Raw genomic sequence first — 19,697 nt, 5'->3', positions numbered from 1 at the left:
TTGCCCACCCACACCCACACACGCATGCCCTTTCTCATTCTCTCCCTCCTCCTCCCCACCCCCAACCCGTTGCACCTCCCTCTTCTATACGGTGGCGGAGGTGTTCCAGTCTGAGCGGTCCTTCCACTCCTTGTTGTCGAGGGGGCACACCGGCCGCGTCTTCAGCCATTTCTCAATGCAATGGGTATGGAAGGCATGGCCGCACTCGCCCCATGTGATGCTGCACTCCGCCGAGGTGGCCTCCGCGTTGCTCTGGCACACGACGCACGGCCCCTCGACTTGGTTGCAGCAGATGCTACACAGACCCGTCTCGCGCTCCCAGGCAGAGAAGTAGACCGGGTAAAACTCTTCCACGGTGAAGAGTTGCCGGTCTCCCGGCATTGAAGTTTGTGGTGGTGCTGCATTGGAAGCAGCGGCAGTGGTGGAAGTGGGTTCAGCTGACATAGTCTGTGCGTACGAGGGAAAACGTTGCGTGTGTGCCGCTTGAGGCGGTTGTGTGTGTGTGTGTGTGTGTGTGTGTGTGTGTGTGTGTGTGTGTGTGCGTGTGTGTGTGTGTGTGTGCACGCGCGAGCGTTGGTATGCTTGGTTCTGCTGGCGAGTGACTGTCAGGCACAAGCACACGTAGGCATGAGGTGGACTTTAAGGTGAGAAGAAACGGAAAGGATACGGGTAGGGGTTCTTGAAGGGTCGACAAACATAGCGGCGAAACCCGCGCGCTCTTGCGATAGGTGCGGGCTGTCAGTCGTGTGTTGCCGCGTAGCATACAAAGCAAAAGCGCTTCGCTTCTTCTAGCTGGTATTCTGCTCCCACGCCCAATATCGGCAGTTCGCACACATCTTCGATAGGCGTGAGGCAATGACGGAGCGGACACTGTCAAGGAGGGCGAGAAGAGGGCAAAAACAAAAAAGGGGGCAAGAAGCGAAGAAGGTCTGCACACACGCGCACACTTGGTTTCTCGCGAACCGCGCGCGCCCTCGCTCTCCTTCCCTCTCTCTCGCTCCTGTCACTGACGTGGCGCGACCGCACAACTGCGGTTGGGCGTGAGTTGCGCCATTCCCGTTACCTCCTTTTTCTTTCTCACTTGTGATGGTGGCGGCCTGTGCCTGCGCATGTGTGTCAGTACGCGTGTGTGCAGACATGTCCCCCAAGAGGCGCACACCGCTGCATGTGGTTTAGGCGCATCCTTCCATCCTCCGCTTACGACCGCCTCCAACTGCGCGCTGGGGCTCGGGTGAAGAGGCGCGGAGGTGGGGAGGGGGAGGGGAGCGTTCCTGTCGGCATGAGACCGGAAGAAGAGAGAGGAAGGAAAGGAAGGAAAAAGGGGGAAAGGGCGGCAGGAGAGGGCGGCTCCACGCACCAGACGCGGGTGCGTGGCGGCGTGGCAGGAGAGGATCAATCAAGCGCACGAAAACAAAAAAAGCAAGCGAAGAGCACACATGGGGAGCATTCATATAATAAGAGAGAGGGGAGAGGGGGTAAACATAATGGAAGCCACACCAATGTGCTTGCACATATACATATAACGTCGTACCGCAACTGGGGCGTGCCATGAATGTACCCCCATCGCCACCCTCACATTCACCCTCACCCTCCCCCACCACCGTCGTCGTCGTCCGCTCACGTCCAGTGGAGCCGCAATCCCGTGGCATACGTGGGATGCACGTGCTGTCCAGCAGAGTGCAGAGGGCGGAAGTAAGGAGAGAGGCCCAGGTGAATGGGGTAGAGGAACAGAGCGCAGGAGGTGCTTAGGGAGCCCTCAGTGGTAGGGGGAGTCCGGGTGCGGGTGTGACTGTTTATGCGACTCTTCATGATTGTCCAGCCCGAGTAATCTGTCGCCGCCGCTCACGAGCACCGTCACAACCGCCGCACGCTCTCTCCCTTTATTCTTCTAGATATCATCATCCATCGTGTAGGCCACATCCGCGCGGCGCATGGCCTCGGCGGCGGCCTCGTTCTGCTGCTGCTGCAGAGTCGCCCCAGATTCAGAATGGGACTCCTCCGTCGGGCACTCCGCAGCCGCGTTGTCGGCGCGGCGCATGGCCTCGGCGATGTTATCGTTGATCTGCTGGCTTCTGGACATAGTCGAGCTGACGAGTCAGAGGAGAGAAAAGGGCAGGAGAAATATGAGTGGACTGTGTGTGTGGGGGGGGTGCGTGTGTTTCAGGCGCTTGAGTGAGCTCTGACGTATGTCCAAGTGTGCGGGAGGGAAGAAGCAAAGAGGAAGAGGGTGGTCTTCGGAGCATCTGGTAGTGCTGGGGACGAAAGGATCCTGAAGTACATGGAGGGAGGGACTGATTGTACCGTTAGCCGTGTGCACGGGTTGAACTCAGCACGGCGACGCATGCGCAACGAGGAGTGAGAAGGAGAGCCACAACATCAGGTGTCTACATGAAGATGGACGGCAGATCTATCTCTGGGAGGTCGTTACGCATATCTTCTGTAGAGGGCAAGGGGAAGGCGGCATCGCATGCGACTGAGTAGATGACGCCATTCAAGGCGTCCACTGCTACTGCCGTTGTACTCCTCAAGGGGTCCTTATCAGATTTCCTTTCGTCTGGTTTTCGGTGCCTGTTCACCGCTCCGCCTTCTTGTACGGTGATGCCTTGGCGATGGTGCGACAGCTTCTCGCGTCTGTGCCAACCATCCACGGAGAGAGAGGAGGGGGAGAAGGCAATGGTCAGAAGTACACAAAGACGGAGAGATTCGAGTGCTTGCAGGCACAAGCGGACCAAAGAACCACGTATCGCCCGTCTTTTAGGTACGCGTATGTGTATGTGTGCATGGGGAGGTGGGCACGTGTAAGGTCTCTGCCCCTCGTGTAGATCTCGCGTGTTGCCACCGCCTTTGGCACGTCCTTCTCTTTTCGCCTTGCTGCCTCAGAGAGATTCCGTCGCACGAGCTAGCCGGCAAAGCTGGTGGTTCATGACCTCACACACACACCACACACATACATATACACATGCATATAAATCCCTTTTAATGGCGGATAAGCAGAAGAGGGAGAAGGCGGTTGTACGACACCAGCACAGAGAGAGGGGGAGAGAAAGCAGCAGACAGAAGATAACGCGGATAATCCACAGCGGAGATGTTGGCGGGGAGGCGGCGGCACAGGCGACAAAAAACGGCTTTCGAACATCACCGCACATCGACCACACACACAGAGAAAGGTGACGTGGTTGTCGTGGGTAGGCCTTCTCGCTTCTTCCGCCTCTTGCGTTGCCATCGGGGGCAGTCCTCCTCTACGAGATGTTTGCATCCACGTCACGCACGGCGATACGTATCCGCTCCTCAGACTCAGCGTGCGTCACAACAGCTAACCAGCACAGCCACAAGCGGTGTCGGAGGTTGCTTAGCTCCAGAGAAGGCGCGGGGGCAGACGAGGAATCGAGAGTCCCGTAAGGCGATTCAGCCGCGCGCAGCGCTGGAGATAAGCGGTGAGGGGCGGCAGCAGGTGACTCTGTCAAGGCGGTATCGAGGGCCCTACTCGCTGCTTGAGCGGCTCCAGTCTCATCCACCGTCGGTGCCACCTGCGGGTCATCATCCTGAAAAGCGTCATCCTCCTTGTGTGAAGTTGCCGCCTTCCCTGGCGCCTCTGGAGGGCCAAGGCACTCCAGAGCCTCTGTCACCACCGTGGATGTTTGCAGCGCCACCTCAGCGACGCTACAGGTGTTGTCGTTGGTGTCGGTGCCTGTTTGGCCCTCCGACGTTGGCAGCTCCACTGCGTCCTCGTCAAGCACTACTGTCCCCGTTGTGGAGAGCGAGGGATGCCTTCGCCGGCGCTTCTTCGCGCCTCGGAGTTGTTGCCGGTGCACGGAGGAGAGCGACCTCTGCGTCATGGGGTGTGATGACAAGGTGGACGAGGAGTCGTACGACACATTGCCCCTCGAGACGGGCGCTGCTCCCTTTGCTGATGCGCTGCAACGGTCGACCGGCAGCGACTCCACTCGCAGAACGAGCTGCTCGGCGGGGTGAGGGCTGAGCTGCGGAGAGGACGCAGCGCCTTCCTCTGGGGAGGCAGCACGAAAAGAGCTGTCGACCTTCCGCGCTGAGCTGGAATGCTGCCGGAGAGCAGCGCGATAGCACGCCAGTGCGGACGGTCGTGTGGGCTGGCGACCGCACGCGTAGTTCTCCACCTGTGTGTAGTAGGCACGTGAGGCCGCACCGCTATCGTCGAGCCCGGGGACGAGAAGCTGCAGGTGAAAGGGCTGGGCAGCCACCTTCGGCGCACCGGCTGCGATCTCAGCCACTGGTGGACCCGCCACTGGCGCGATAGCGGCAACAAACGAGCTCCATACGTTGCTGTCGCTATTAGACTGCACCAATAACGCCACAGACGGTGCTGAGCCCGCCGCACCGTTTCTACGGTCTCCGTCACTAGCAGCGTAGAACATGAGCAGCTCTGACCAGCACCACTCCCGGAGCAGCTCAAGGGCCGCCAGGAGACACCCTTGATTGAGTGTCAAGCGAAGAAGAATTCGCACCCACACTGCGGGTGCAGTAGCAGGAAACGCGCTCCGCACCAGGTAAACCAGCTGGGACGCAAAGCGGAACCGCTGCAGTTGTTGTAGCGGCTCTTGCGCTCTGTGCTTACCCGGGGCGGCCGTCTCCGTTGATGTTGCTGTCGCCTTGGCGACCGCCTGCATGCGGTCTGGCACGCACTCCAGCAGCTCTAGCACCGACCACAGTCCGGGGTCGTCATCGCAGAGGCCAATGGAGAGGATTCTGGTGAGCTCCGTCAGGAAACCCTCAATGACATCCGCTAGCGCCGAGGAGTCGTGCGGCTGCTTCTGGGGCAGTTCGGGTGCGGCCAGCGGTGAGGGCTCTGCCTCGAACACGTTGCGCAGCACGTGTGGGTAATAGGCGAGAAGCTCCTCGAGGCACCCGCGTAGCTGCGCGATGGCAACGTCCATGAGGGCTCCTTTTCAGCGGGCGCCTTGTACGCCTCTGCCTCTTGGGTGAGTGTGTAGGTCTGTGTGGGGGAGGGGGAATGGAGCACCGCGCTTCCGCGGCGCACACAGACGCAGCGAGAGAGAGAGGCTCACGAAGACAGACACGTGACACACGCGCGCCCGTGTGGCATGGGCACGTGGGCGGAAACACGATGACGGTCGTTGGGCTTCTGTGCGCTGCAATGTTCGAGACGGCGAGGAAAAGCGGTAGAAAAGGACAAAATGTTTTGAGCGAACGATTGACGAGCCACTTCCTTGACGCCTCACACACATGCGTCGAGATGGAGAGAGGGAGGCATGCACGCACGCACACGCACACACACGTGCGGAGAGCGAGAGACGCTCAGACAGAGGAGGGGGACATGCAGACAAGGGGGGCGAAGGGTATATTAGCGGCACACGCGCACACGTGCACCAGCACATACAGATCACACAGATGAGGATGTTGGCTTTTGCTTTTTTTTCGCTTCAGGGGTGGGCCATTGAGAGGGCGGGGAGCGATGTTGAATAGAGGTTCAGGGCGGGGTCAGGGCAATACCAGTGTGTGGCCGCACACCGCGCACAGCGGGTGAGAGAAAGGAGAGAGGGAGGGGAGCGCATCAAGAGAGCACGGGGGGAGAGCCGGAGGGGGCAACGCTAGCGCCCAAGAACAATCCCAGTCATGGCAGAGCTGCTAGAGCAACGTCACCGCGGGAGGTATAAAGAACGCGTTCAGGCATGGGGTGGTGGCGATCACAGGGGTTACTCAGCGCGTTTTAGCTGCCCAGAAGGATCTGCACAGCCATCTCAAGGTTGCCGCCCGTCATGTCCAGCGCGGCAATGATCTCGTCACGTGACGCGCCGAGGCCAATTGCCTCTACGGTCGCAATCGCCTCGTTCCTTGCCGCCTCCTCCTGCGGGCTGCGGCGCCGCGCTTGGGCAGCCGTGCCAGCGGCCACGGCTCCACCCCGTAAACCCTGCTGCTGCTGTTGCGCCCCGTGGCGCCGCGCGCGCATGCGGGCACGCACCTCCTGCAGTGCGTCACCACCTGTCAGGCTCTCCACCACGTATTGACCACCGTTTACGACACCTGCGTCGTCAGCGCCATCGAAGCCGGCGCGAGCGCCGCCGATGCCCAGTTGAAAGCTCCCGTTGCCACCCTGGTGGTGCCGCACGTTCCGCGGCTTGGCGTGGTCCACGGTGAACAACGGCCCAAACAGGACGTCTGTCAGAGGCCTCAAGAAACGCAGCAGCGGGCGGCATATGTAGCGAGTGAAGGCCGTCAGCCACCACCGCACGGCACGCGAGCGCGTGGACATAATGGCAAAGATAGCGCCGATGAGGGCGAACCACAATCGTGTCCATACTCCAACATCGACCTCCACCGCCGCCCGGCGGAACGTCTGCGCCTGCAGCTGCGTGCTAGGGCTCAGCACGAGCTTGATTAGCGGTAGAAGTGTCAGCGCCTTTTCTGAAATAGTGAAGTTCGTGCCGGGGATGCGCATCGCCAACGTCGACCGCGAGGGCACCTCGCGAAGGTAGCACGTGAGTAGCGCCGACAAAGGAACAATGGTGCCGGCAGCAGAAAGGATGCGGACAGCGTCGATGGATAGCTGCTTCGACCCGCTCTCCGTGACGAAAAACTGGACAGCGCACACGCCAAGTACAGCTGACGTAAAGAGAAACGCCATGTACGTGTTGGACCCCCACCGCCGCTCCAGCGTGCGAAACTGGTAGAGCAGGTTGATGGCGAGAACGATATCCACGACAGAGATGCCGAGTGGGCCTATGGGAATGCTCTGCAGCAGGAGACGCTTTGCCAACGCGAAGCAGGTGAGGGGGGCCGCCAGCGTGTCTGGAGCAAAGGCCATGCTACGGTAACGCGTGTACTGACCTCGAACCATTGTGGATGACGCGGTAGAGATGAGCAGCGTCAGCCCCGTCACCGGCGCGCCTTCCAGAATCATGGTTGCCAAGTGCACGTCCCTGCTTCTGTCGCGACAATATTCCCGGTGCAGCCAGCCAGCCTCTTCCTCCTCCTCTTCGGTGTTCGTCGTTCGTTCAAGTGCTGGCACAAACGGGCGCCTGCGTGTGTATGCAACGCTTTGGGCGGAGGATATGGGTGTTGTGGCACTGTGCTTCCCTTGACGATGGATTTACACGCACGCACAGACGACGGCACTTTGAGAGACAGTCCCTAACACGTCCCCTCACACGCCTCAATCTCTCCCCTTGTTCGCCTCTCTTGATGCCGCTGGCGTGTGTATGCGTACCGCACCCTCGCCCCGCTCTGCGGCCTCTCCTTCGGCTGTGCACCGGCCGGAGGGAGGAGCGGGTTGTCCTCTCGGAGTTGCGCTAGGCTGTTCTTGTATGGTGTGCTGCGTTCAATTACGGTTTGCGTGCGTGTGTGTGTGTGTGTGAAGGCGAGCGGGGCGTTACGGCTCTTCAGCTGTGCGAGTGAGTGAGGGTCCGGAGGAAAGGTGTGTGCGGGGGGGGGGGGGGGGGGCATGTGCCGGTGTGCGGCAAGCAGGAGAACAAGAGATGAGAGACGACGACACTGCGGATGGCACACACGCACACACACAGAGAGAGCAGAAACAGCAGAGAGGGGCAAAGTGGGAGCACAGAGACGAGAGAAGGGGGTGAAAGGCAGCAAGAGCGTCACACATAAGCAAGATCAAGAGGCGGACGAGAGCGCGCGGCTCGCAGCAGCAGGCGAGAGGACCGATCACAGCCCCCCCCCCGTGGTGTGGGTGCGCTTGTCTTCATAAAGCAGGAGAGCGTCACTCCCGAGACAAGCGACACACACGCACCCGACAGTGCACTCGCCCTCACTCCCATTCACCAGATCTTCCGCTTCGTGCAGAAGGAACGATAACGAAAATCCAGAGAAGTCGATGTGAGCAAGACAGCGCATGCGACGACCAGGTCCACGATTGCCCTACGGCAGGAACCTCCCCCCCTCCCCGCTCCGCCTCCACCCTCTCATGGATGCAGAAAGACGGCCTGGCCGTTCTTTTCCTTCCTTGTCGTTGAGCGCTTTACTACACGACGCCAGCACGCATACGAGCACGCACAGGGAGGGGGAGGGGGCATACACGCATATATGTATATATATATATACTCATGCACATACACACACACACACACGCACGCACACAAACACGCATATACCCGCACTCTGAAGGTGTTCATCAAGGGCGCCGAACACGTGAAAAAAAAGGGCAAAGATGTGGGAGAAAAGGGAAGGGAAGGGAAGGGGGGGCTGGTTGATCAGTGGGTGACGGTGGCGAGGAGGCGGAGTAGAGAGGCAAAGAAAAGAAAAAGGGAGATGAAAAGGGAGGGAAGAACAGCTGAAAAAGCGCCGTTGTGGATGGCAGAGGGGGGAGGGGGGGACGAGCCAAACGGAAGAAAAGAACCAGTGGATGACAACAGGGACACGATCAATCAAAGAGAGAGCTCCCTGCGCACAGGCGGAAACGCACACACACACACACGCACACGCAGGGATAAACAATCGTCTGCGCCGCATTGGACATCCACGTCCAAAAGGCAAAGAGCCCAAAGACAACCGCCGGAGAGGAGAAGGGGTTAGACACACGCAGTGCCCACGTAACGAAGGCCGTGGAAAGAGAGCGAGAGAGAGAGAGACGCGGACCAGGAGGGAGGAGGGTGGACTAGAGATCGCCGCTCTGTCCACGAAAGCTAATGTTCAAAAAAAAAGGGAAAGAGAGAGGGAGGGTGTGCGGTACACCAAAACACGTGAAAGAGAAAGGAGAGATAAAACGAAAACGAAGTAAACAAAAGAAGAAGGGGCAGCCGGAAAAGACTCCGGAAAACGGTGCTTCGAGTAAAAGGAAAGCACACAAACGGAGGCGAGTCGGGTCAGCGAGAGCGAGTGAGTGAACCAGCAGGATCGAGCGTAGAGAAGAGAGACGGAGAGGAAGTTGGGTGGCATACAGGCAGACAAAACACACACACACACAAACGAAGGAAGGAACGAACGAAGGCATCGAGCATCGACAAAGACAACTGTGCCGAATAAAAGAAATGGAAAGGTGCAAGGCGAGAGCAAAGTGGGAGGTGGGAGATGACATGGTGAAAGGAGAGGAGAGAGAGCGTGTGTGTGGCCACAAATACACGCGCACACACAGACACACACATGCGTAAGCGCCTCCTTTAGGCAAAAGGGGAAAAAAATCACACGAGCGCGGAGAGGAGGTAAAGAGGGGGAAAAGATCACGCGTGAAACGAAGATGGCACACGCACACGCACACGCACGCACTATTTTAGCGCGGGGATGAGCAAGAACGAAAGAGAAGAGGAAGATCTGAAGCGAGCCGCATCATGTCAGGGGCGATACAGATAACAGAGCCTCGCCTTGACGTTGTTGTTGAGCTCCCACACGGGAGCCGGAGCACACAGACACACACACACACACACGCGAGAGAACGCAAAAAAAAAAAGAAGCGATGCGAGAGAGAGAGAGTGGCGCAGCTGAAAATAGGACACGCATGTCGTCGTTTGTACCCCCCTCCTCCTCTGTCTTGCTTCTCTCTCTGCGTGTGTGGTGTGGTGTGGGTGTGTGCGCACCCCTTTCTGTCTCTCCCTCGCCAGAGAGAAACGAATGGGTGCATGGGTGGTGATGGGTCCGTGTGCGTTGATGTTTGCGACGTTTGTATACGTGTTTAGGGAGAGGTGGTAGGGTTTGAAAAGAAGGGCAGGAGGGAAATGCGGGGCAGTCGAGCACGGTCCAGCGAGGCTGAAAACTGCAGGTGCGTATTCGCGTTGTGACAACAGTCGGTGATCGATGGAGAGTGAAAAGACGGCCGAATCCTATTTCGGCACAAACGAAAAGATCACCAAAAATGGGGAAAAAGTGGAAAGCTATGCCTCTGAGAAAGAGGAGGGGGGAGGGGGGAGGCGGGGGACTTGTGGGAGTGGTCCAGCGAGTCCTTTCCACGCCCCCCCCCACCCCCCCACCCCTTTCGCAAAGGAACCACGCAGCAGTGGTGTCCCAACCCGGCAGCTGAAGAAGCAGCATAGCTGTCCTAAACATTCACACAGCCGTGCAGAAGAGTCCATAAATTTGGGGGGCGGCGGTGGAGGAAGGGGGAGAAGATGGTCAGCGAAAAGGAAGGATAGAACATGCGCAGACATCCACTCAAGCCCACAAGCGACGTCTCGCTCTGGCACACACGCACGCACACACATACACACACACATACATACATACATGTATGTGTGTGTGTGTATGTGTGCGTGCGTGTACAAAGGAAAAGCAGGGAAGACGATGACCTCTCGCTGATGCAGAATAACGCGCATAAAAATGGGGTGGGGGACGAAACTCTAGCAAACGGAAGAGCAGACGGGATATAACGACATCCAGCGATGGAAGAGGGGCGACAGAACAGAGAGAGAAAAGGGTGAGGTGGCGGCTCTGATGGGCAAAGGCAATGAGGAAGAAGGGGAGAGGGTGAGAGAGAGGGGAAGAGGAAGAGGAAGAGGAAGAGGAAGAGGGATGACGGGGGGAAAGGAGGGGTACGCAAGCACCTCTGCTCATGAAAAACGGCAATGAAGCAGAGGGTGATGAAATGGGGAGACGTAAAGAGAGCGCGTCACACGCATGTACGCATGCACACACACGCCCACGCACACACACACACGCTACCGTACATGAAAAGAACAGACACGGCAAACAGGGTGCGTGCGAGAACAAAAAAAAGGAGCAGGTGAGAAGATACACATGAATATGCGCACACGACATATATACAGCGACCGACAGAGGCAGTGATGGATAGCCGCCTCAGCATTCCACAGACCTGGAGAGAGAGGGTAGAGAAAACACGTGTAAGAAATCGGTGAGCGTTTATGTTTGTCTGGGTGGAGGACAGAGAAACGGAGAGCCAGCGATGCGGTCAGGGTGATTGCAGTCCTTGGCACCATCGTTACTGCCGTTTTTTCCCCCGCTTGCTTTCTATGAGAGGGGCTGGCAGTCGTCGTAATGGTGGCCGTCGGGGCAGAGGAAGTCGAGGAGGCGAAAGGAGAAGAGGCAGCGAAGCAGCCCTTTGCACTTTCGTCGCTATTTCCTGTGCTCGTGCGGTGGACTCCTTTCCTTTTGTTTTTTCCTCTGTTGTGAGTCCCCTCCCCCTCTTCCTCTCTCTCTCTGCCTCCTCACGCCCCTGACACGCGTGCACCGCCGCATCAGCTCCACTATCAGCAAGGTGAAGGAAAACAAAAGGGCAAGAGAGGCACACACACAAACACACAGACACGCGAAAAAAAGAAAAAAAAAAAGAGAGCACGGACCTCAAAGTGGTTGGCACGGCAACCACAGAGAGGCGGACAACACACTACAGGAAGAGAGCCCCACCCACCCACCCGTCTTACGCCGAGGCATATATGCAGGGCCCCATTCAAGCACAGACAGACACGCACACGCACACACACACACACGTCGATCGAGGCGCTCAGCACTCGCGTACAACTCGTTGTCGGGTAACAGGGATGCGTGGGAGTAAAGAAAGTGGTCGGAGGCGTCGAAGAAAGAGAAGTTCAAGCAGAAGATTCTTAACAGATGGGGAGGAGGTGCAGCGGAGTGAGCGTCTGCCGTCTCCGTTCGCTTTTGCCCTGTGGTCACGCTCCGCCTCGCCGTCTCACCACCCTTTTCTGAGAGCCTGACAAGACCTATGCAGATACATATATATATATATGTGTGTGTATCCGTTTCGGCGAGACGGTGGAGTGTCCAGCTGCACTGACAGGCGCCAGAACAACACCCCCAGAGACGGAGGGGGGAGAGAAGCGTTCACCCGGTGATGAATAGAACAACGACAGGCGCGTGCAACAACAAAGCGAGACCGGTAACGAAAAAGGGGGTACAAAAGGGTAGCGGCGGCGGTGCGGAGGAGCACACACACACACATACGCGCGCCAGGTGAGTGGGTGGGTGGTGGGAGGGTAGGACTAGGGAGGCTGAGTGAGACCACCCTTCTCTTTTCATTTTTTCCCTTTGACCGCGTCACGCTCCCACGAACAAGTCCGCTGATAGACACAATGCGCAACCACAGTCCACCCACCTCTGCTGCCCCACGGCGGAGTCCTGGCCGACCAGCACGAGCCGACCTGCCGTCGAGTCCGGCCATGCGTCTCTATCGAACTCTCCCACTCCCTCCTCGTCCACTCTGTTGCGCACGTCCCGCTCGACCGGCGCCACGCGGGTCAGGGTGTACTGCACAACTTGATCCGAAGCGGGCCGCGTCCAGGGTCCTGCGCTCGTGGGCGGAAGCATTGGCGTCCGTCGCGCGGGGACAGCAGGGGGTGGTGCAGGCGCATCCCGGGCAAGCTCAGGAAGGAGGCTCGCCAGCCGCGGGTCAGAGCCCGCCGAGATCCTGCACCCCCTCGGCTGTGTGCCATGCTTCGCCCTCTCAGTCGCCTCAGGCAGCGGCGTTCCTCAATGTGGTGCGGTGACTCTTCACACCGGCGTCGGGAGGACTCCATGGTGCAGCTCGGGGTGTCCCCGTCACGCTTCCGGCATCTGCGCCCCATCAGCCCACCCGGTCGGGATGTGGGAGATGCCGCGCGTGTTGCACCCATGTGCTTTGGGACTGGCTCGTATGGATCGCTTCACGCCCCGCCCGTCCATCACTCGCGCCCCACCGACGCCTGGATGTCCTCCTGGAATCCACCATGCCAACCACCACTGGCAGCGCGCGTGCAGTGCTCACATTTTCGGATCCTGGGGCCGGCTTCGGGGCGGCGTTGCTGCCTGGGGGGCGTGTGCCTGGATGGTTTGCCCGCATGTGCCGCGACAAGCGGGACGCTGCTGGGAGGCTGTGCGGCGGCAGGGGGGCATTCCTCCCCCTCCTGAATCCGCGGGCCTTTGGGCGGGAGCGGGCGTATCAAGCTTTCTTGAACCGTCGACAGGATGCGCAGTGGACCGGTAAAAGGGGCGTCATGGCCCCAACTCTCTTTGGAACAGCGCCAGCCCACACCTGTCCGCCGGCATCAAGAGTCCGCAACCAACATGCGAGGGCAGGCCACAGGACGGCTGCTTGGCATTCCCACAAGGGGTGAGGGTGTAATGCGGCCCTGATACCGCGATGAGGTAACCGGCATCATCCTCAGGGAGAGGGGGGGGGAAGTGCGAACGGAGCTAAACAGACTGTAGACCGACACGCACGCCAAAGGCGAGAGAGACAAGCAGTGGAGGTGATAGCCTGAAAAGGAGGGAGAGAGGATGTGCGTGAGGCACGTCGAGATACAGCAGAGGGAGAGAAGAAAGCACGGAAGGTCGGAGGGAAGGTGACGGGGGGAGGGGGGGCAGGGGCCGGGTGCACCCCTCATCCTTCCCTATTCAAACCCACCCTCAAAAAGGCTCCGGAGACGAGGCGAAAAAAGGTGCGAGACGAAAAAACTCAGAGAGATGTAATAGACGCGGCCCCTTCCTACAAGGCGAATAAAAGAGGAAGGAAAGGACGGAGAGCAAGAACCCAAGCGCGCATACGCACGAGAAAATCATAAAATGGGCACAAAACGTTGAAGAAAGGAACCACGGGCAAGAGGGCGAAGGAGAAGCCATAATACAGAGGCAAAGGTCACACGCACTTGCAAACATCAGAGGGAGAGAGGATGCGACGACAAGGAGAGAGACAGAGATGGATGGAGCCAGGCGGGGGGCGGAGGGGGAGGGAGGACTTCATCATCGCACGAAACGTGAACGAAATTACTCCTCCTCCACCTCCCCTACATCCCGAAAAAAAAACGAAAGAAAACCGCATCAAAACCACTTCCAAGCAACGCAAATAAAAGCGACGAAAAGATGTTAGCAAGAGAGATGGGCAGAGGGAAGGGGAAGGGGAGAGCTAGACTGAGGAGAGAGACACATGCTTAGGTGCAGGCGAACATCAAAGAGGAGGACGACGAACAGAAACGAAAAGACACGTTACGGAAACCTTTAAGAGTTACGCACGCACACGCACACGCACGCCTCCCGAAGCGAAGAAGCAGCGAAGAGAGATGAACCGAGAGGCAAGCACACGTCGAATAATACGCGCAACGCACGTACAGGTGTGTCATGGCGCACAGACAAACACATCAACACAACAGCGCACATACAAGCAAGCAAGCAAGCACGCAAAAATAAATAAAAAGCTTGCAGACGGGGGAGGAGAGAGGCGGTGTGGGCGGTCTCCAGCAGCAAAAGGAGGGAGGCGGGAAACAAAATCCGTGAAACAAGCTGAAGGAGGTGGGGGAAAAGAAAGCCAAGAGAACAACAGCGAAAAAAAGGGGGTGGCTGGGAAAGGTAGAGAAAACACGTGGCACGCCAACATGCCACACGAATAACACATACACACATGTACATGAATGTGTGTGTATGTGTTATTCGTGTGGCATGTGGGGGAAGAAAGAGAGAGAAGTCGTCATCCAAGACCGAAAGGACAGCGGAAAATACAGAAGAAAATCGAATTCCTTGAAAAATACAAATAAACAAAAAAAAAAAACGGAGGGCAGAAGGAGTAAGAGAAGTCGGCGGAATACCAAAGAAAAAGAAGAGGGCACACCCATGACAGGCAGGCAGAAGCACGCAGACGTATGTGCTGGAATAGCAAGATAGATAGAGAACGACGTGAGAGGCCAGAGAAAGGAGCAGCAAAACATCGTTCTGTGGATGTGCACATGCTATGCATGTGTGTGAGTGTGTGCGTGTGCGTGTGCGTGTGCGTGTGTGGGTGGTGGGTGTCGCACAGACGTTGACGCCACACACACACGTACACACATACATAGGTACGTACGTAGACACACAATGCCAGTGAGGTTCGCCGGCCAGTGTACATGATGAAAAAGAAAACAAAGAAAATACGTCAGACGATGATGGGGACAGCGAAAGGGGGGGGGACGAGAGCGTTGGCGTGAGCGCAAGAGAGAGCGAGAGCGAGGGATAACGAAAAAAAGGGGGCAGCGCTGACGACGCCAAGAAATGGAAAAGACAAGGGGAGAGTGGGGGGAAGGCAGGCACGGTCTGCCAGCCATCGCCAGTGTCGAAGGACTGAGGAAGAGCGCACAGGGGGAGCCGGAGGGGGAAGGGGGGATAGGGTCGCAAGGACAACGAGAGAAGAAAAAGGACGTCGGAAGAGGAGCATCAGCAGTGCTGGGGAATAGGAGTGGGGAGGGGGTGCCAACAAAGCACAAACGGTGAGACGCACCCAGCAGATCCCCCTGCCGAGAAAGCAGCAAGCACGGCCACGCATGCTCGAGGTGTGCGCCTACTGGTTCGAAGGCGGCTGTCCCCCCATCATCACGAAGTAAGGGTTCATCTGCTGTGTCGGTAACATCGACGCTGCTGCAGGCTGCGCACCGCCGTACATAACCGGCACCATCGATCCGCTCGGGGTTTGCATGTACACAAGCTGCCCAGGCGCAGCCCCTGCCATCGGCATTGCCTGCTGCGACTGCTGCGGCGCCTGCGGCAGTAGTGGCGGTGCTGAGAAGAATTGAAGCGGCTGCTGAGACTGCTGAGGCTGCTGCTGTTGCGGGGCTGACACAAAGCCATTCGGGGTGCTTATGTACAAAGTTTGTGGTTGTGCCTGCAGTTGAGGCTGCGGCTGCTGCTGCGGCTGAGGCTGCGGCTGAGGCTGCTGCGGTGGTGGCTGGTTAATCATCGGCGGTGGTGGCTGAGCGCTAAAGAAGATACTGTGCTGCGTCATGTTGCCGGGCATGGCATACGCCATACCACCAGCCGCAGCGGCGGGGTTCGGTTGGGCCGGGGCGTAGATGGGGTTGCCGCTGGCATCGCGTAAGGCCGTCATATGGTCCCCTGCCACGCTTGCGGGCATCATCGTAGGTGCGGTCAGGTCCGACGCATTACCCAAGGTGGGAACGGAGACAAAGGTCCCAGGAGAGAAGCCACCAGTCATGGGCATCATCGGTGACATCATCATTCCGGTAGGAAGCGCAGCACCCATCGACGGCGCGGCGAACCTACTCATCGACGCGACGTTGGTGGAACTACTCGATGTGCTCACTTCCCTCGTCCCCTCGGCCCCCGCAGCGGGGCGCTGGCGACGCGACAGACGCTCCATGCGGCGCACTGTGTCCTCGGCGACCTTCGCCAGCAGCGGCACGCCGTTGCACTCCTTGAACGGTGTCTTGGTGTGTGTCGCCTCGGCGGCCTTGGCGGCTGCCTCCTTGGTCGAGTAAGTGATGAAGACAATGTTCAGCTTGTCGTCAGCACCGTCTTCAGTGGTGCTGGTGGAGCGGCCAGACAGGTTGTGGCGGCCCTGTGCGGTGTCCGATTTGATAGACAGGTCCGTGACCTCGCCGAACTGAGCAAAGTACTCAAACAGCGTCGTGCGTGAGACTGTCAGCGGCACGTTGCGCACAAACGTTTTGTTCGTGGGGTTGCCAGGCAGGTAGGCGGCACGCGAGTTCGCCACGCGCACGGTGATCTGATGTCCATTCACAGTCGTGCCGTTCAGCGCGTCCACCGCGTTCTCGGCGTTCTCGACATTCTTGAACTTCACGAAGGCAATCCCGCGGCTGCGGCCAGTGTGGATGTCGAGCATCACCTTAGCTGACTCGATCTCGCCGTGCTTCTCGAACAGCTCCAGCAGCTCCTTGTCCCTAACGCTGACCGGCAAGCCACACACAAACAGGTTGCTGCGCACCTCAGCATCGTTCGGCTGGCCGGAAGATGCGGCTATGCCCGATGACGCGGCTTGTGAAAGTGAGGTACTCGTGTTGTCATTCATGGAGCCGCCTTTGTGGCTTATGGTGCTGCTGTTCATCGGCATCGCCGGAGGGGTAGTAACGCCGGCAACAAAGCTCTCGCCGTGGCCCTGCACTGACTGCGGCGGTGTCAACGATGACATCTCGTTGACGAAGGTTGGGTAGAGAAAAGAGGTGTCGCCGCTGTACATCTGCGTGCCGCATCCAATCGGCACTGAGGCGCTGCCGTACGACGGAGCCGAAGAGCGGCTCGCGTTCGAGCACACACCCGCGCCTAGGGGAGTGAACTGGGGGACAAGGCACGGCTGCGGCTGCGGCGATGTACCGGGAGCGGCGCTCTGCGCCGCCAGCGTCGAAACAGTGAGACGGCCGAGCAGGTTGCTTGCCGCTGGATCCGGCGCCGTCGCAGCGCTCTGGCCGTCGCCGGCAGCGGCCCTCATGATAGATTCGAGCTGAGATGCCTCATAGAGGTGCGCTGTCGCCATCTGCTGCTGCCCAGCCTCAGCGCTGGCGGCGCTGGCGGCGCCGGCAGCGGAAGGAAAGGGGAAGAAGGCGTTACTGGTGAGGGTGTTGAGGTCTGGCAACGGATCTTGCTGCGGCGTCTGGGTCGGGGTGTGTGTGGGCTGCATGACAGCCTCACCAACGGTGCTCAGTGGGGTAGGGGAGCACGTGAGGCGCGTGAACGGCAGGGATTCGCGAACAGTCACGCCACTGGAGGGGAAGCTGTCGTACAGGAAGTTGGTTTTCAGAGACGCGCTCGTCAGCGTCTCGAGACCTGCCAGTTGGCCTGCAGCGTCGAGAGAGGTGAGAAGGACGTCTTCTACACCGCTGCCGATGTCGACACCTGCGGTGCTCGTGTCGGTGTTGAGCGCAAGCGGGCCGTCTGGAGCGCCTGCAAAGCAAGTGAGGTCGGCAAAGGCAGCACTGTAGGGATGCAACATACAGAAGAGAAAAACGCTTCAAAGCAAAAAAAGAGGAGAAGGGGGGCGGGTGGCGACTACGTTGCCTGATGCTGCACGCTCCGCAACGAGAGAACAACACAGATATATATATATATATATATAGCGAGGACAAACGGCGAAGAACAAAGAAGAGGGTGTTCGTTATGAGTGGCCGTCGCACGAATGATTCACAGCGGGTGGACGGAGTGGTAAAACACACACACACACACAGATGAGCAATACACGGAAAAAAAGCCGAACGATACGGTTACGATGCAGCAGCGCCTTTTCTTTGCTTTTTCCCCTTGAATCTCTGTTGTACTGACGAAGGAGGCAAGAAAGGCAGAGGTGTGGCGGCTTCCGCTGATGATGCGGAGGGACGCAAAACGGAAAATAAATAATTTTTTTTTGAGCGCAAGAGAGGGGGAGGAAGAGGAGGAGGGGGAGGAGGAAGTGCGCACAAACACGCGCAGAGACTCGTACCGCACAAGAGACGAACGAGTGAGAAAAGGCACCGGACTCTCCCACAGTAAATACACAGAAGAGGATCACGAAAAAACACGAAACGGACGCACACAGGCGAGCACAAGAAAGGTTTCCGGACTGCACGGTGTTCTCTCCTACCTGTTTTCCCGCAACCACACACGAAGACTCGAGCACGGAAATGAGAGTAGAGAGTGATGCGAAGCAGACACGCACACAGCGAGTCCACTGGAACAACTAAAATATATATGTACCCGCAGCAAGAAGCACAACAACAACACACAACAAAAGAACGCACTTCAATAAATAACGTAAATATATATATATAAAGATACAGATGTATGCGTATATATATATATATATGTATATGTATATTTATATTTATATAGATAGAGAAAATGTTTGCACAGACAAGCACGACGTTTTCGATGAGCCGAAAAATCTAAGCGAAGAGGTGAGCAAGTCCGTCGAGGTGCAAGAGAGAGAGGCCTCGACAGGGCGGAGTGTGTCCGTGGGGTGGGAGGACGGCAAGAGCACACACCAAGGGTCACACACACACAGAAGGTCTGGGCAGAGTATCCTTGTAACAGCGATGACAAAGAGAGCGAGAAGAAAGTAGGAGAAAACGACACCAACACGTGTTGTGTTGTGATAAGATGTAAAGTGTCTGTGTGTGTGTGTGTGTGTTCGTGGCCTGCTCCCTCACTGTACCTTTATGTTTTTCTTTCGTTATCTTTTTTTTTCGGCCGCGTCTCTGTTCGTCTCCTCGACACCGTGTACAGCACGCCAACAAAACACAAAAGAAATCAGAAGCCACGAGCGCAAGAGACCGAAGATACGCAAAGACGCAACGAAAAAAAAAGATAACGAAAGAAAAACAAATCTACGCACACGCACGCACGGTGAGGAAGGGACGAGAGGGTAGAAGGAAGAAGGGATAGCGGGGGAGGGGATACGTGGGTGGCGGTCGTGCCTGAACACGGCCGTCGAGCCTGGAATACAACGAGTGCAAAAAAAGAAAGGGTCCCCCGAACAGCGGATTCGAATATCTGAGAGAGAATGTGTCTGTGTGCGTGTCTGTGATAGAGAGAGCGTGAGAGCGCGTAAGAAAGCGGAAGAGAGTGTCAGGTGCAGAGATACAGAAGACGAAGGCGACGAAGACAAGAAAACAGGGCAGAGTACAGAAAACACAGAAGGCAAACACGCGCACACACGCGTGCAAAGACGTGGTGTCCAGTAAGAGTCAGTGAGACGGACAGCACGCGACAGAGAGGGAAGGGGACGAGAGAACGCTGTGGACAAGAAGGGGGGAGGTTTCTTCACAAAAAAAAAACAGAGGGTCAAAAGTGCACCGTGAACAATTTCGAAACGGGGGAAACAAATATATATATATATATATATATATTGATATATATAAGGTGGCACACTTCTAACCGCACACGAGAAAAAAAGGCAAGTGTGAGTAGACGCACAATGGAAGAGAAGGGGGAAGGAGGGGGGAGGGGCAAGTACAAGGTATATGTTTCGGTTCAGCGACGGTGAAACGCAAGAGATGTGGCGGAAAGGAAAAATAGACCAAGGGAGAGTAAGAGAGCGCACGGGGACGAGAGAGGGAATG

General features: G+C 57.6%; 5 protein-coding genes across 5 annotated transcripts; all 5 read right to left on the bottom strand.

The window, feature by feature from the left end:
* Positions 1-84: 84 nt before the first annotated feature.
* Positions 85-444, bottom strand: LMXM_24_1610 (putative ring-box protein; the record flags this gene model as incomplete). The annotated part of the gene is made up of 1 exon (XM_003875929.1): positions 85-444. The coding sequence occupies one exon, from the start codon at positions 442-444 to the stop codon at positions 85-87; it is 360 nt and encodes a 119-aa protein (XP_003875978.1).
* Positions 445-1,888: 1,444 nt separating this feature from the next.
* Positions 1,889-2,080, bottom strand: LMXM_24_1600 (hypothetical protein, unknown function; the record flags this gene model as incomplete). The annotated part of the gene is made up of 1 exon (XM_003875928.1): positions 1,889-2,080. One exon carries the CDS (start codon positions 2,078-2,080, stop codon positions 1,889-1,891), a length of 192 nt encoding a protein of 63 aa, XP_003875977.1.
* Positions 2,081-3,239: 1,159 nt separating this feature from the next.
* Positions 3,240-4,910, bottom strand: LMXM_24_1590 (conserved hypothetical protein; the record flags this gene model as incomplete). Its single annotated transcript, XM_003875927.1, has 1 exon — positions 3,240-4,910. The coding sequence occupies one exon, from the start codon at positions 4,908-4,910 to the stop codon at positions 3,240-3,242; it is 1,671 nt and encodes a 556-aa protein (XP_003875976.1).
* Positions 4,911-5,704: 794 nt separating this feature from the next.
* LMXM_24_1580 (conserved hypothetical protein) lies at positions 5,705-6,895 on the bottom strand (the record flags this gene model as incomplete). Its single annotated transcript, XM_003875926.1, has 1 exon — positions 5,705-6,895. The coding sequence occupies one exon, from the start codon at positions 6,893-6,895 to the stop codon at positions 5,705-5,707; it is 1,191 nt and encodes a 396-aa protein (XP_003875975.1).
* Positions 6,896-15,193: 8,298 nt separating this feature from the next.
* LMXM_24_1570 (conserved hypothetical protein) lies at positions 15,194-17,284 on the bottom strand (the record flags this gene model as incomplete). The annotated part of the gene is made up of 1 exon (XM_003875925.1): positions 15,194-17,284. One exon carries the CDS (start codon positions 17,282-17,284, stop codon positions 15,194-15,196), a length of 2,091 nt encoding a protein of 696 aa, XP_003875974.1.
* Positions 17,285-19,697: the final 2,413 nt, after the last annotated feature.

Source organism: Leishmania mexicana, chromosome 24, assembly GCF_000234665.1.
Source record: "Leishmania mexicana MHOM/GT/2001/U1103 complete genome, chromosome 24".
Taxonomy (NCBI): domain Eukaryota; phylum Euglenozoa; class Kinetoplastea; order Trypanosomatida; family Trypanosomatidae; genus Leishmania; species Leishmania mexicana.
Note: the sequence above shows the minus strand (reverse complement) of the source record. Positions and strands in the feature narration are given on the sequence as shown.